A 16,911-nucleotide genomic window follows, 5' to 3' on the forward strand; every position below is an offset into this window, starting at 1 on the left:
ACCTGGCACACCATAGCCTTCCCGAGAACTGGAGTAGTTTCTGCTCCAGGAGATGGGGCCCTGAAGGCCATGTCCAGGAGTTTGGACTTCGTCTCAATGGTAGTGAGAGTTGAGGTGTGTTGCATTTATCTTTGTGGCTGTCTTCTGGGGAAAGCAATGGATGGGACAAAGAATGGATGCAAGGAGACAGTGGGGAGGTGATTACTGTGGTTTAGAAGAGGATTGATGATAGCTTAGGGCTGCACACTGCAATATGGTCGCCTCTAGTTACACGTGACTATTGAGATTTAAAGTAAAATCAAATAAAATGTAGTTCTTTCATCATGCAAGCAATATTTCAAGTTCTCTATATGCCCCATGGACAGTGCAGATATAGAACATTCCTGTCATTGCATAAAGTTCTGTTGGACCACTCTGGTTTGGACTGTACTGCTGGGATGAAAGTGGAGAGAAGTAGAAGGATATGGGAGATGTTAGGAGGTAGAATATGTATGATTTGGGAGTGGATTGGCTATGGGGTATGCTCGAGATGGGGTGTCAAGGTTCAGACCTAGGCTGTTGGCCACGGCTAAAGTAGAACTCCTGGCTCAAAGGAGTGAATGTTTTTACATCTCTGGATTCAGGATGTGGTGCCAAAGGGTCAGCCATGTCCACCAACAGCCCAAGAAAGCACCCATCTTAAGGCAGCCTCCTGGCACAGCTGATTGCCTTTGAAAAACCTTCAGTTGTGTATATGTCTCTTGCCAAATCCGCCTTCACTTGGGGTCTAACATGTGGATCATGAGGTCTTTGTGATCAGGGAATTATATGTATATTAATGCAGATTTCAATCAGAAGAGTTATGTTTGCCATTGTGGTACGGCCTGATGCTGTTTAAATGCCTTCGGTAATACCTTCAATCAGATGGCAAATAGAAAACAGGAAAGTTAGTAATAAAAAATGAATTAGAGCGATTAGCAAAAGGTGAACCGCTTCCCTCCTCAGGCAACAGGCAGAGATGACAAGCTTTGCACCGTTGCTCCTGTCCAAACACCCGGAAGGATTATTGCAGACTCCGGGAATGGCCCTGGGGTCTACTAGGCACGTAGGACTTGGTTATTGCCTTTCCTTTTGCAAAGGTCATAGGCCTCCCCTTGGAGGGGCTCTGTGGGGCTCATTCCCTGGGGTGGGCTGCAATGGGGCCTCTGAAGAGGGGTTTCTGACTCATGGCTGGTCAGGAATGTTCTTCTTCCAAGGCAGTAACATCAGTGGCCTTGCTCCCCCTCCCTCCACCCTCCCGGGCCCTGGGGAATCTGGACCTCTTTGCACCATCTTCCCCTAAAAGTGCCCTTGAGGAAAATTTCCTAGCTGTCTGGTGTTGGGTTGGGGTCCCTTCAAGAAGCCAGTAGAGGACTTCCCTGGTGATCCAGTGGTTAAGAATCCACCTGCCAATGCAGGGGACATGGGTTCAATCCCTGGTCTGGGAGATTCCACATGCCATGGGGCGATTAAGCCTGTGCGCCACAACCACTGAGTTGGTGCGCCTAGAGCCCGTGCTCTGCAAAAAGAGAAGCGACCGCAGTGAGAAGTGTGAGCACAACTAGAGAGTAACCCCACTCATTGCAACTAGAGAAAAACCCGAGCAGCAACAAAGACCCCTACAGCCTGTTTATTTATAAATGAATAACTAAATAAATTTTTGATAAAAGAAGGTAGTGGAGGCAAGCTCTCTAATTGACTAAGCAAGCACTGGGACTGGTTTCTGGGGGCATAAAAGAAAAGCAGAATTCTGGTTACCGTGTAAAGTGCATGAGACTGGAGCTCAAATCAGAAGAACGTGGTGATTCTACCTCGGTTATGTTGGAGCTCACATCCAACCAGAGCGTGGAGCATGGAGATGACATAGCTGGTTAGCCATACGATTGCCACAAGAGATGGGCAGATGGGTTGGATGATCCCCACAATGGGATAACTATCTCTGTTAAGCCAGAGCGTCTCAAATTGTAACTTGCATGGGAATCACATGCAAGTTGGTTTCTATAAAAAGGCGGTTTCTGATTTAGTATATCTGGGTGGGGTCGGAGAGCGTGCATTTCTCTTGAGGTCCAGGTGACGCTGTGCTGCTGCTGGTGAGTGGACCACAATTTGAGGACTGAGGACTTTGTGTCAGGCTGAGCTCCCTAGCAGCAGAGCTGCTTCTTGTGAAAGAGATTCAGTGGGGAGTGCTTTCGTGAGAAGGGGAGTCGGGGAAGCAGGGCAGGGAGAAGGTGAGCAAGGAGGTGGTCTCCCTGGAGATTTGCTTCATCCTACAGGGATCCCTGAAGCATGAATGATGCTATAGAATTGGTCCCGTCTTGACATGGAGGGTGGTCTTCTATACCTCCATGTCTGGTGGTCATGGCCATGGGCTTCCTCAGGAGGGGTGGGGGAGCTGGGTCATGCCCCCTAGGCTTGTCTCCTTTCAGCCAAGAGCAGTTCTGCAGGGAACAGCCTGCACTGTCGCTGAGGAGTGGGTGCACAGCCTGAAAAGGAAGATCGGGGTGGGAGGGGAGACCCCATCAGCACCCACACTGTATCCTGGCCTGACAGTGACCTTCAGGAGTGTGGATGTGGACAGGGCTCTTGGCTCTTGTTTGAGCTCGCCGTGTGACCTTGGGTAAGCCACTTCTGCTTTTTTGTGCTGTAGCCTCACAGGGTTTTGGTTGTGATTGGTCCTTGGTCCCTATACTCAGGTTGTGCTGGGGCCTGGGCTAGGGTTGGGTGGATTGGTTTCAGTTTCAGCTCAGTCGCTCAGTCATGTCCGACTCTTTGTGACCCCATGGACTGCAGCACGCCAGGCTTTCCTGTCCATCACCAACTCCAGGAGCTTGCTCAAGCTCATGTCTATCGAGTCGGTGATGCCATCCAACCATGTCATCCTCTGTCGTCCCCTTCTCCTCCCGCCTTCAATCTTTTCCAGCATCAGGGTCTTTTCCCTGAGTCAGTTCTTCACATCAGGTGGCCAAAGTATATGGGTTTGGGGCTTGGGAAGGGCCTGGAGTGCCAGCCCCCAGGGTTTGGATCCTGTAATGGGGGCCATGGAAGGCCATGGTGAGGTGTAGATGCTCGCAGGGGGAGTCACCCAGTGTCCCCATGTGGGGCCAGCTCCCCCACATGTCAGCCCTCCCTGCATTCAGCTTCATCAGTGTGTGTTGGGGCGGGGGGTGGGCAGTTGCTGAATCCACCCTGGAGCCTTCCTGTTGACATTCAGGGTCCTTGGGGTAGAGGGGCCTCTGCTTTTGTGGTAGGTGCATTGTGGGACAGAGGCCAGGCTAAGATGCCAACGTGCTCATGCTCACTCATGTCCAACTCTTTGCAACCCCATAGACTGTAGCCCACCAGACTCCTCTGTCCATGGGATTCTCCAGGCAAGAATACTGGAGTGGGTTGCCATGCTCTCCTCCAGGGTAGCTTTCCGACCCAGGGATCAAACCCATATCTCCTGCATCTCCTTCATTGGTATGAGGGTACTTTTCTTTTTTACCACTAAGACACTTGGGAAGCTCAAGTTGCTGACAGCAGCCTAGGAATCAATCAGGGGTCTCAGAGCTGGTTTTCTTGCCTCTGTGATGTGCCCACCTGCATCCTTCCTGAGTGGCCAGTTCCAGGCTGCCTGCTGGTGCCTTGGCGGTGAATGGAGGAAGGACCAGAGATAATCATCCCAGATGAAGACAGATGTGGGCTTGGGGTGTGTCTGCCTTCAGGGCAGAGGCTCAGTTCTCAACCATCTCCACTTTTCTTTATGCTGTTCACCACAGCCTGAGTTTTCTCCCTTTGTCAGAGCTGCCAACATGCAGCTCTTTCCATCTCATCCTCCAAGCAAGCCTTTCTCTTTCTCTCTCTCGATGTTATGTAAGTTATAGTCCCAACTTGTCACCTGCCACCAGATATTGATCTGAAACATGGGAACTCTTACTCCACGCGGAGTGATGGGGCGGGGTGGCAGAAAGAGGTGATGGGACAGAGGAGGAGCTACTACTTACACTATTCCTATGTGCCAGGCTGTGTTCCATGTCTTTTGTATACTGTCTTATTTAACCCTCACCACAGCCCTGCATATTATGTATTGTTACCAGGTCAGGTGGCATGTGTCAGGTGACTCCTGAAGCTCAGAGAGGTTGAGAAACTTGCCCAAGGTCGCTCAGCCTGACAGCAGCAGAGAGAATCAGGATCCGGAATCTGTCTGCTCTGAAGCTGTGATCTTTCTTCTGCAGCACGTGTCTTCCAAAGAATCTTTAGCTTCCTCTGGGCAGCTTTTTCACATCCGCTCCCTGTTTAGACTCAGACCACCCCTCCTGGGGAAACTTGGCTTGGGATGTGTCGTTCTCACTGCAGACATGGGCAGACTTAGGCACAGAGGCAGTGCCCACCTTGTCTAGGCTCAAGACAAAGTCACAGACCAGCAGGGCTCAAACCCAGAGACTTGACCTTCACCCCCCAGCTGCTTTCCACCTCCCAAGAAGCTTTTGTTGTTTTCAGCTTGATGTATTGATCAGACCTGCGCTGTTTGGCTGTGAGCATATCTTAGCTCCTGTATCAGCTACCTCTTGCTGCGTAACAAGTCACCCCAAATTAGTGCTGTAAAACAATCACCATTTTATTTGGTCACAATCTGTGGGTTGGCTGGAGGGCTTTCCGAGCCAGGCTGACCTCTTCAAGGCTCTGTCCTGCATCTGTGGTCAGTTGGCCGGTCTGTCGGCAGCTGGCTGGTTGAGGATGGCCTCGCTGAGGTATGTGTCTGGCAGATGACAGGTAGGGGGCTGATTGTTGGGTCAGCTCTTCCCAGAGTCTCTCCTCCTCTAGCAAGCTCGCTCTGGTGTAATCATCTGCTGCTCCCGGGTTGTGAGTGCAGCGAGTGAGCCCGTCCTGGGGCAGAAGTGCTTTTCAGGCCTTTGCTTGCAGCACATGGCACATTTGCTGCCGTCTCGTTGGCCAAATGAAGTCACATGGTTAAGCCTGCCTTCAAGGCATGCACAGGCAGACTCGGGTGCTCGATGGGAGGAGGTGTAGCTTTACAGTGCAGAGGGTGCCTGTGAAGCCTGAGGTCCTGTGGTATCGTTTTAGTCCACCGCAGCTGCCCACGCTCTTTCAGAACAGCAGACACTGATCAGCCCCTGCAGTGTGCCAGGCACTGTGCCAGAGACCCCAACACAAGACAGACCTAGTGCTGCACTTACGTGGCTTTTAGTCTAGTTAATAAATAATCACATAATGAAACACAATGTGACCATGACAAGTGTGATTAGGAGGGCTGCCCGAGTCTGCCTGACTGGGTAACAGGGAGGGTCAGGGAGGACTTCTATGACCCTTAAACCGAGACTTGAAGGAAAACTAGGAGTTGCTAGGTGGTAGGGACAAAGGGGAAGCATTCCATATAGGATGGCCTGTGCAAAGGCCCTGTGGAGGGAAGAAGCTGGCACGTCTGAGCTCCCAGTGAAGTGCCAGTTCCCTTTCAGTGTCAGCAGGCTTGCGCTGAGAATGGAACTTTTGCTTCATGGCTGTCCCATGTCACACGGGAGTGGGGCTAGACCTTTCCATGGGTGGCCCACTCGCAGGGGCAGCTGGACTCGGTGGTCTTTGGGAGGAGGGGGGCATTGATGCTCCCGTGGGCATCCAGGAAATCCCAATGGAAGAGAAAGGATCTGAGCATTGGAAAGGGCAAAGAGACAGCGAGGAAGGGGTCATAGGCATAGAACTGAGGATGTGTGGGGTGCTGGTTAAGTAGGAGGCTTAGATTTAGTTCCGTGGGCCAGCGGTCTTTGAACCATGAACTGAGAATGGTGTGGTCAGATCTGGGGTGGGGACCTGAGTGTTAGGTCCCCTGGGGAACTCCCTGCTCACTCCTGCGAGCTGCCTTTGATGTCTCTGAGCATTGGATAGGGTCCTCTCAAGGCATATCAGGAGGTGCAGTTTTGGGAAAAGGCCTGAGTTTCCTGGGAGTCAGAGTAATGATCATAAATGAACCAGGACACAGTTAGAAAAAATGGGACAGGTTAGACAGATCCAAGTTTGAATCCCTGCCTCTCACTGACCCTGGGCAAGTCATGGCCCAAGCCCAAGCCTTGGTTTTCTCATCTGAAAATGGGGTTTGGTTCCATCCACCCTGGATTGGGTTGGAGGGGAGACCTGGGGGGGCTGAGTTACCATCAGTGCCTTTGCTTCTGTGCTTTCACGCTCTAGCCTGTGTGCAACTGAGGACAGAGCAAGGGACCTCGGTGATTACATGGTCAGAGTGTAGCAAACACTCGGCTTTACCAGGCCTGGATGTCAGGGAAGCTGTCTTTCCCAGAATAAACAGAAACCATGGCAACCGGGATGTGTCACGTGGGCCAGCAGCCCATCCCGCTGCGGATGGCCAGGAGGAAGGCCTGTCACTGAGGCCCACCAGAGGTGGGGTGACCCCCAGGGACTTCCTTGACCCCTCTCCCTTCCTGAGGTAGGATGGAGAAGTTCTGGAAAGATCAGTCCTGATTTGGGTTTTCTGTTCAAACTCAAATTTTATTACTTAGTTTTATTTTTCCATCTTGTTCCAGAAGGCATGTCTTGAATGAGATAAGTTGGAGCAAACCTCCCTGGCCTCTGGCATCTGCTGATGGAGGCCTTGGAAGGGTTTGCCAGGACGAGAATGGAGGCAAGGCAGCCACCACTTGGTGGCAGATCTACTCGGGGAGAGAGGGTATGGGTGCAGTGGGCTCTGCCAGTCTCCCCAGACATGCAGTGAGGTGGTGATTTTAACACCCAGTATATGGAGAGGCTCACCCTCATCCGGGGTTCACAGCTAGTGAGTGGCAAAGCTGGAATTTGAACCTGGTTCTGCATGCTTCAGAACTCATTTCCAGGGGCTTCTGTGGTGGTCCAGTGGTTAAGACTTTGTCGCCTTCCAATGCAGGGGGTGCAGGTTCCACCCCTGGTCAGAGAGCTAAGATCCCACATGGCTCACAGCACCCCCCCCCACCCCCTGGCAAAAAAAAATCCAAAACATAAAACAGAAGCAACATTGTAACAGATTCAATACAGACTTTAAAAGTGGTCCACATTAAAAAAAAAAAAAAATCCTAAAAAAATTAAGTTAAAAATACCAAAAAAAACAAAACAACAGCAACAAAAAAACCCCTAATTTCCATACTGCCTTTGACTGAATTGGGCACTCAGTCACTAGTGTGGCAGGGAACAGGGAGTTTTTGAGCTCCCTGAGTGGGGGTGGGTGGCCTGGGATGCCTGCCCCTAGCACAGGGGTCCAGGGCGGTGGTGGAGAGACAGCTGAGGTGGCCTTCATGCATGCGTGTGTGTGTGCACTCAGTCGTGTCTGACTCTTTGCGACCCCATGCACTGGGATCCTCTGTCCATGGAATTATCCCACCAGGCCATTCTGTCCATGGGATTATCCCGGCAAGAACGCTGCAGTGGGTTGCCATTCCCTTCTCCAGGGGATCTTCCCAACCCAGGGATCCGACCCGAGTCTCCTGCATTGCAGATGGATTCTTTAACACTCAGTCACCGGGGAAGCCCTGAGGTGGCCTTGGAAGACCAGGAAAGCCTTCCGGTCCTCATGTTTCTCCCTGGCAGTCTCCCTTTGCATCTCTGGCAGGAGTGAACTTGTGCCCTGACTCCTAGAAGCATGGCCTTGGCTTGGCCGGGAGTTGGGAGAGGCGTTTCCTGGAGCCCCTGGCTTTTCCCTTTGTGCCTGCAGCCATCTGGACTGGACAGTCAGACCCCAAGTGCGGCGACCCACTGGTCTCTCGAAACCTCACGTCCTTATCTATAAAATGAGGGACTCAGTTGACAGCATCCTGCTGGGAGCATGCGCGATAGAGCCCAGAACCCTAGTTCCAGCCCTCTCTGTGACATCTAACTAGCTGTGCACCTCCAGTAACTTACCCAACCTGTACCTCAGTTCATGCCTCTGTAAGATGGGAATAATGACCATACCTGCCTAATAGGGTTGTCATGGGGAACACTGTTCGTAAATGTGCGGAAACAGTACCTGGGACACAGGATGTGCTTTTACTAGTGTTACCTCTTGGGGTTGCTGGGAAGTTGGTGTGGACATAGCAGGACCTGTTGTGCTTGGCAGGAATCAGACGCTCAGACACTGTTAGCTTTTTGGTTGAGGAAAGGAGGAAGCAGATGGGGTCAGTATGGAGGGGACCTGGGTAGACAGACTCCTGGACCAGCTGTGGGACCCTGGGACACCCATGGGTGTCTTACCTCTCCATGTCTGGCTTTTGGTGGTTGCTTAACTTTGGTCATTCTTTCACAGGAACACATACAAAGATGTAAAAGTATGTATAATACACTTAGAAAACTGCTACAGGTGGACCTATGTGCAAAATAGGAATAGAGACGCAGACGTAGAAAACGGACATGTGGACACAGGGGGAGGAAAGGGAGGGTGGGACAAATTGGGAGATTAAGGTTGACATATGGACACTGCCATGTCTAACATAGATAGCTAATGGAAGCTGCTATATAGCACAGGGAGCTCAGCTCAGTGATGACCTAGAGGGCTGGGATGGTGGTGGGGGGGAGGGAGGTCCATGAGGAAGGGGATATATGTATCCATGTAGCTGATTCACTTCCTTAAAGAGCAGAAACTAACACAGCATTATAAAACCCTTACACTCCAATAGAAAGAGAATGAGAGCCAAGGAAAATATAAAACAGAACAAATTCTAGGTGGAAAATGAAAACAGATATGTTGGCTTTGGGTCCTATAGTTATTGAAGTTGGCATACACATCTGGCTGTCCAGGCTTCCTGGTGGACAAGTGAAAAGGGAAATAAATTTATCCCAGCATTTCTTTACCAGGGGAAGAGGCTTGGCCGCGCCTCAGCTTTAACCGGCATTTGGAACGAGGAGAGACCCCTCTGACCTGCTTTATGGACGTTCTCAGGGCTCAGCTTCCCCAGGGAGAGAATGAGCCCCTGCTGTCTCGCCTGTCTGGCTGTTTGTGGGCATAGGTACGCGTGCACACCGGGCGTGCAGCGGGCGCCTAGAGGGCGTCGTTCTCAGGCCTGTGTCCCATCGCAGCGGCACCTCTGTGTCTGGGTGAGCGTTTGAAGTCAGCACGAGGTCAGCGCACACATACCTGCCCATGCTCTATCTAGAGTGCAGGTCTGCCATCAGAACACAGTCGGCGGAGGGTTTTGTGTGTGGGGCACGGCAACTGTTTAATCACAGGACACCCCTGGTGGTCCGCGCTCCCATTGCAGGAGGTTCTGGTCAGGGAGCTAGATCCCGCGTGCTGCAGCTAAGACCCGGCACGGCCAAATAAATAAGTAAATAGTAAAAAAACAGGTCAGCGGCCAAGGCCAATGGGGACGTTTATAAAATGAGACTGGCACGTGGCATGGTGCAGAACTCACCGCAGGCGAGTCCATGCAGTGGTTGGAGGACCGGCAAGGGCCCAGTGGGTGAAACTGTGCGATCAGACGTGAGTTTGAGTGTGGGGAGGGCCGTCGGGACGGAGAGGGGGAAGAGGGAGGCAGTTGCAGAGGACGTCGGGAGGCAGGGCAGGGAGCACCCCCGACATGTGCAACGTGGCCCCGCGGTGATCAGCGTTTCCAGCGAGGCGGCACATGGGATTAAGCAACCACAATCCCTGGTGGGTGTGAGGGTCCAGGCAGGACCCCTTAGAGGCTCAGAGTGGCTCCAGTCACTTCCCCGGGGCGAGATTTGTTCCACCTCAAAGCAGCTCCTTAGCTTCTCAGCACTTGTAGGTGCTGACGGCGGCATCACAATATTGTGAAATTCAGCCGCAAAGCCGACTTCATTACCAGCTTACCTGGCAAGGGAGCGGCCGCCTTAGTAAGCGCCGATGACTGGGTATGACAGAGCTAAAACTGAACTTGGCAATTACCGCTCATGAGCGCGTCTCGGTGCTGTGAAAGGAAGGTTCCATGGAAATCAACCCTGGTAATCGCAGGGTTTAAAATTAGTCAGTTACTATTAAGGTTGCTCTGTCAGTGTATGCTTTGGGGTGATGCAGGGGAAAGAGCCTTGGAAAGTGGGGTTCTTGCTGTCTTGCGTTACCTTGTGTTCATCTGTGCCAGATCTGTCTTTTTCCATTAGTTCTAGGACAAAGGTTTGAGAGACCCCACCCTGTTGTGGTGCCGGGTGGCCGGTGGCCGTTTGAAATCTGGGTCCTTTTTAGAGTCCTTTCCTTTTTATTTGCATGAGCTCACACCTCATTCTCAGCTTTTCAGTTTTCTCTACACTCTGAAGGGGTTTTCCTAACAGCTTCTTGCATCTCCTTGGGATGCTACACGGGCAGCTTTTGTGGATTCCTAGTCCCGGGGGGAAGAAATGATGTGCTATTATTGAAGGTTTCTTTCTGAGCCCTTCATGGAATTATTTTTATGAAGCCTTGGCTTGAAAATTTCCACCATCTGAGAACAATGATTCCATGCTGCCAGTCAAGAGTGAGGCAGTGAGGGGCTGGTGTGTGCTTGGCTGGGAGGGTCAGATGGAAGGAATAAGCTCCCACAGGTTCAATTCTCAGTTGGCTTGGGATGTGGGCCCTGGTTCTCGGAAACGGGAAGATGGGAACTCGAGGCACCTCATTGCTTTCAGCCTCAGTTTCCTCATCCGTAAAATAGGAACGTGGGCTGGGCAGGTGTGAGGCTTCAATAAGATAATGTAGGTACAGTAGGGCCTCAGCACGGGTGCCTCCTGTTGTTAACAGTGATGTTTATAGTCCACCTCTTTTGTGCCAGGCACCAGACCAAGACCCTTTCCATCGGAGACCACTGCTTTGTACATAGATCCTGTGAGAGATTCTTAACGCAGGCTCAGAGAGGGTTTAACTTTGAACAGGTCCTCTCAGCGAGTAAGGACCTGGGTCAGCATTCAGACTCAGGCCATCTGACTCCCCCCAACACCCCCCCCCCCCCCGAGCCTGACTTTTGTCCCTGTCCCCACTCTGGGAGCAGCTGATCATCAAGGAAAACAAGACGGCCAGGATGAGCTGCCTGGAGAACCGGGAAGAAAGAAGCATTAGAACAGAACCACCTTTTCCAAAAGGGCTGCAGCCCTTTCACAGGAAGCTGAGTCATCTCTCTTTGTTTTGAACCATAACCATCGAAAATCTGAAAAATAAAAATAAAGCTAAAAAAATGCTGAGTTTTGTCATGGTGCAGGGGCCCCTCCCTGGCTCTGCATCACGGGCAGCTGAGCAGAGGATCTTTCGAGCTGGGACCCCCGTCACCCTGCACTGCTGGGCCAAGTACTCAGCGTCGAGCCAAGAGCCCTCCTTCTGGAATCTAGGTGCTGGGGTTCACCTAGCTGAGCTGCCGGTACCCAACCTGCCAGAGGGGCGCTCCTGCCCCACCCAGCACCGTCTGCCCCGTGGGGCTGGGACTTTCAGGGTGAGTGAGTCACGTTGGGACACTGCTCTGTCACTGCACATTGAGGACAGCATGGTCACAACCCCAGCGTTCCTCCTTCCAAGACATCCAGAGTCTTCTGTGCTCAGACTCAGCCTCCCTTCCCCCAACACGTGGTGGAGTTGTGTTTGATGGAGAATGTCAGGACTTCCTGCATTTATCCCGTATCAGCCCCCCTCTTAACACGCTTCCTCCCTTCTCTGTGCACCCACACTTGGCCCCTCCTGCAAATCCCAGCCCGATGACAGCTGCTCTGTGAAGCCCTCACTCAGCCCATGGCCCTAGGCCCTTAGTTGTGAGCACTGTCTTCCTTCCACCAGAACCTTTCACTACATGCGTGAGCTAGGGTGTCTTTTTTTTAATTTTTAAAAACATTTATTAATATTTATTTTGGCTGCACTGGGTCTTAGTTGTGGCATGTGGGATCTCTTTTTAGTTGCGTGTGGGGTCTAGTTTATTTGACCAGGGATTGAACTGGGGCCCCTGCATTGGAAGTGCAGAGTCTTAGCCACTGGACCACCAGGGACGCCCCTGGGATGTCTTTTTGATGACACAGACAGTGCCCTGCTCACACATCGCCCTGGTGTCTGGAACCCCGCCCTTCTTGATGCGGGACCTAGGCAGAGGGAACAGAACATGCTCAATGAGTGAATGAATGAACACATGATAATTGAAGGATTTTTACCTTCATACTCTCTATGTGCCAGTCAGTTACACCTTTTACTTATCAGTGTCTGTGGTTTCCAGTGAGCGAGTTTAACATTCAACAAACGTGAGCTTTCTTTCCATAGCAGTGAATGCTGACCGTTTCATAGGTACCTAGTATTCCACTCTCCAACAGAGCTATGATTGAACCAGTCCCCTCCCAGTGGATTTTATTTTTGTTTCCATATTCTCAAAAATAATGTTGCAATGAATTGCCTGACAGAGGCAGAAACAGGACTTCTTTCTCTTTGGAGCCTTTCATTTCTTTCTTTTTTGAAATTATTTTTATTTGTTTATTTATTTCGGCCATGCTGTGTGGCATGTGGGATCTTAGTTCCCCAACCAGGGATCGAACCTGTGCCCCCTGCCGTGGAAGGATGGAGTCCTAACCTCTGGACTGCCAGGGAATTCTCTCTGAAGCCTTTTCTAATCCTCTCAACCCATCCTACTACTGACGTGCTGGGCAGCAACGCCCATTACCGTGTGGCAGTTGCTGTTGCCCAGGCCCTTCTCTCTGTCTCGTGGTTTATTATTGTGATAATGGGGTGATCCCCCAGGACCCCCTCACTTAGTCCTGGATGCCCTCAGCTCTGTGGTGCTTTCTCAGCAGCCTCTGATGGTTCTGTAATGTCCAAAAGATGAAAATTGGTTTCATAGCACCCACACACTACATGGTATTTAGTAGGCACTGTCCTCCCCATTTAACAGATGAAGAAACTAAGGCTCAGAGAAGTTAACTGTTCCAGCAGGCAGCGCAGCAGTTCAGCGCAGTTCTATTTTATTCCAAAGTCCACCTTCTTCACTGAGCCCTAATTTAACTGCGTTTGTGTGAATGTCAGTGAGGCTGCTCGGGGATCCATAGTGTTTCGGGGCAGCACTGTCCCAAGGCTTAATTCCGCCTTGTGGTGGGTGACCTTGGGCCTTGCTTGGCCTGCTGGTTTCAGAGGAGTGGGAAAGGAACCAGGGAGGCGCTTATGTTTTTGTTTTAAACTACAAATGTAGTACATGCTTGTGGAAAAGAAAAAAAGAAAAAAAGCAGCAGCTGAAAATACCTCCTTCTCCTACTCCCCAGGGTAAGCACTATTAACAGTTTGGCATCTTTTACAGTGCGTATCCAAATACACACGCAATTATGGTTCTTATAAAAAGGAGATCATGTCCTTGACTTTCTCCCAACCGGTTCTAAGTCAGCACCTACACGTCTTCCCCATTCCATCATATTCCATAGAACGGATGCACTTCAGTCGATTCAGCCTGACCCCGTTTTAGACATTTAGCCTGCCTCTAATTCTGCTCTGTAATGAGCAACATCAGTGGGCTTGCATGGTGCACGCAGGTACAGGTATTTCTGCAGAATGGACACTTGGAAGTCTAATTGCCAAATGAAACGGCGTGCAAGTTTCACACGTTGACAGGTGCTGCCAAATTGCCTTCTGAAAGCCCTTGCAGTCCAGCACCCGCTCCCAGGGCAGTCGACATGAGTGGGGAAGGCTCTGAAGCCACAAATAATGTGGAGCCGGGCTGCCTCCCCTTCCGCTCCCTGAGACCTGGAGTGGTGACTGCCGCCAGGAGCTCCGAACGCACAGGCCCAAATTGGGATAGAAGATGGATTTTGATAAAAGAGGTTAAATAACAGGTTTTTCCATTTCACCTTATAGGAATGGGATGGGGGGCGGGGGTGCCGGGCCTCCAGCCAATAGAGGACCAAGAGTTGTCAGGAGGGCTTATAAAGCTTGCTATTTCTGGCATTTTTTCTCTTTCTCTGCTGATTATGCAGCAGAATTGCACAGAGGCTGTCGCGGGCGCGTTCTCTTGCTGCCTGGGCTTCTGTGGAATGAGACTCGGGCTCCTACTACTTACAGGACGCTGGTGCATTGCAGGTGTGTTTCAGCGGAAGGTAAGCAGCGGGCGCCCGCCGCCTCCTGGGGTAGAGGTGGTCAGGCTGGCACTGCCAGGGTGAAGACAGACAATGTCTGGGTGGGGGCCGCCAGGGATGGACAGGTGTCTGTCACGTTGTAAAATGAAGATGCTTTGGAAGGTCCAGGAGGCCTGTAGTTGGCAACTCCTTTCTAAAAAGGAATTCTGGCAGTGGCTGGTACCAACCCCTGGAGAGTAGGTGTTGGTGCCTAAATGCTCAGAGAGCATTTGTTCTTTCATTCATCCGTCCATTTAGCACGCCCTGCAGTAGGCCTGGCCAGGTATGATGGGGCGATCTGGCTAACTCAGATTGAAACAAGGATGGAGCTGGCCCATGGCATGGTAGGAGCCCAGCAGATACCTGGGATGAGGGGTGGGAAGGGCCTTTCAAGGCAGGAGGGGTGAGGGGTAGCCGGGGATGTCACCAGGAAGAAAGTTTGAGCTGCCTCCTCCGTTGGATTTGGGAGTTTGTGGAATCAGTGAAAAGCCCTCGCCCATTGTGGTGAGTGCTTCCTTTTCCTTCTCTCCATTAATGATACTGAAGAGACAACCAGTTGAGAGGACAGCAAAAAATGAGAAAGGACACGGTGACAGATTTCAGGGTGAACACATACACACGTAACAGGTGACCGGGAATGTGAATGCAGAAACCCAGCATCCATGGCATTTTCCCCACTGTCCCTGGGGAGATTGTCTTTGTGATAGTAGTTGGCCGAGCTGGAGGTGGGGCTTGTTACACTTGACGGGACTGCACCCCGCTGAGCCGAGCGAGTGGGAGGCCTGACCTCTTCTGGCGCTCTGATTCATCACAGTCACTGTCAGTGTTGCAAATCCAGCTGTGAGAATGTGCGTCTGAGAAATGGAAGCCCTGCCACACTCTCAGGCCTTCTTTCCCAGGCTCGGAATATCCCAGGTCAACTGAAACCAAGAAGTGTGTGATCTCTACTTTCTGCACACTGGGTCTCAAAGCAGGCAGTCAACAGGCTTTGCTCAGAAAGCTTTGGAGCCAGCCATCCATGGAGGAAGAAGCTGTTGAGTACCCAGTGTGTGCCAGGGGCAGATTAGGTACTGGTTGCAAATGTCAGCTCTGCCTCAAATACAGTCTGTGACACTGGGCAAGCTTCTTGAGCCTTGCAGGTCTCAAGTCTCCCCATCCATAAAATGGGAACAATGATACCTACTTTTCTGTGTTGTGATGATTGTGTGTGTGTGTGTGCATGCATAGGTGTGTATGACCTGGGGAGCTCTCCCTTTGTGCTTGTAGCCTGAGGCTCTGTGTTCTGGTTCTCTTCTTAGGGAGCTCCAATGCAGGGCCACAGTCTGTTTTTTGTGGCCCTGGCTGATAAAATTTCTCTATGTCTCTGATCACACCCATGAGCTCTTGACGGAGAGAGGAGTAAATTACAGGGGTTTACTGGCTGTCTTAACACAGAACTGACCCTTATTTTTAACACTTCCTGAAGGCTTACTGAATACCAGTCACCCAGCATTGTATAATACAATTGAGATCTCAAGACAATAGTCCCCTTAGTAAACCAGTGTTTGCTGAGAACCCTGGGTCAGGGAGGAAGACCTGGGGAGAGAGGGAGGAGTGGTCTTGGAGGAGAGGGTGTGGCTAGAGTATCACCCACACCCGCCCTGAACTGGGAGAACAGAAGCTGAACCCAGGTTTAAGACTTGGCTGTGAGCTCCCTGCTCGCTGTGTGATCTTCAGCAGGCTACCTTACCTCTCTGAGCCAGTTTCCTCTCCTACAAAGTGATGGATTGTTAGGAGGATTAAACAAGCACTTCGTTGGTGCTCAGTAAATAAAAATACTCATCTCTCTTGAGGAAGGCACCCTGCAGAGCCTTTGCCAGGGTGTGGCACACAGCAGGCACCCCTGAAAATTTACGGAAAGAACAAAGGTGCCCAGGAGTGGGAAACCAGAGTTGCCTGTATGTAGCCTACTAAGTAATTGGTTCGTGATCTGGGGCAAGTTCTCCACCTTTTTTGGTCCCTGATTCCTTCAGAGAAATAATTTAGGCTGGTCCCAGAAACTCCAGATGCTTTATTCTGTGTTGGAAATCAGGGTTGTTGTGGGGACCCTCCAGAAGAGGATGAACTGTGTATTTGAAATTAATGTCCTTCTCATGATTAGTAGCCCCTGCAACGGCCTCCTCATGCAGCCACAAACCAGTAATTAATGAAATTAGGAGCAGAGGCAGGGGTGTGGGGTTTCCCGAGGGGCCGCCCCTGTGGCACCCGCTGTGACTGTCTTGGGGGCCCGAGGGCTATCCAGGAGTCATGGTGTCTGTCTAGTCAGGGGGCCTGGCAGGTGTTCACATGTGTGGAACAATGACAAAGTCCTGAACTATCATAGATGGGATTGGATTCCCTAGCTTCTCCCAGACCCTGTGGTGCCATTTTCCAGGGAGAGTGTGAGGGTCCCCCGCCATTGAGTGTCTGTTGAGTTGGGCATTGGAATGGGCATAGGTGAGCCTGGATGGGCAGGCTTTGCTCTCGTGATTTCTGACTCTGAAACTTTAGGCAACATTCTCACCTTCTGCAGGTCTTACAACTGAAGCGTGGGAACCGCCACCCACTAAGGATCGGGAAGTAGTGTAGAGAGGCAGCCTTGATTTGCGCATCCCCAGAGCCACCAGAAAGTTCATTTGAAGGAGACGGTGGCTCTGAATTGTCCTTATCTTGACGCACGTGTGCCCGTCCCCAGACATGCCCTCTCTCGTCACCCCATCCTGGTAAACCTCGCGGCCTTCCGGTCCTTGGCTTAACTCATCCCTGACCCCTGTCTCTGCCTTACTTCCTGATGACTGCATCTTTGGGCTACAGCCACGTCTCCCTGCTTCTCTATCGCCTGTGCTTGGGCGACACAGGAGCCTCTGCCCA

At 51.4% G+C, this 16,911-nt stretch overlaps 1 protein-coding gene across 9 annotated transcripts in view; it reads left to right on the forward strand.

Annotated features, from left to right (window-relative positions):
* The window catches only part of TOX2 (TOX high mobility group box family member 2), a 150,448-nt gene that overhangs the window by 18,699 nt on the left and 114,838 nt on the right, over positions 1 to 16,911 (forward strand). For 2 of the 9 annotated variants that reach the window (XM_043884581.1, XM_043884579.1), the window contains exon 1: positions 13,879 to 14,004. The exons of the other annotated variants lie outside the window; for them this stretch is intronic. In XM_043884581.1, coding sequence (XP_043740516.1) covers positions 13,879 to 14,004 — 126 coding nt within the window. Of the gene's footprint in view, positions 1 to 13,878; positions 14,005 to 16,911 lie in introns of those variants that run through there. 9 annotated transcript variants of the gene reach the window in all.

This window comes from Cervus elaphus, chromosome 23 (assembly GCF_910594005.1).
Source record: "Cervus elaphus chromosome 23, mCerEla1.1, whole genome shotgun sequence".
Classification (NCBI taxonomy): domain Eukaryota; kingdom Metazoa; phylum Chordata; class Mammalia; order Artiodactyla; family Cervidae; genus Cervus; species Cervus elaphus.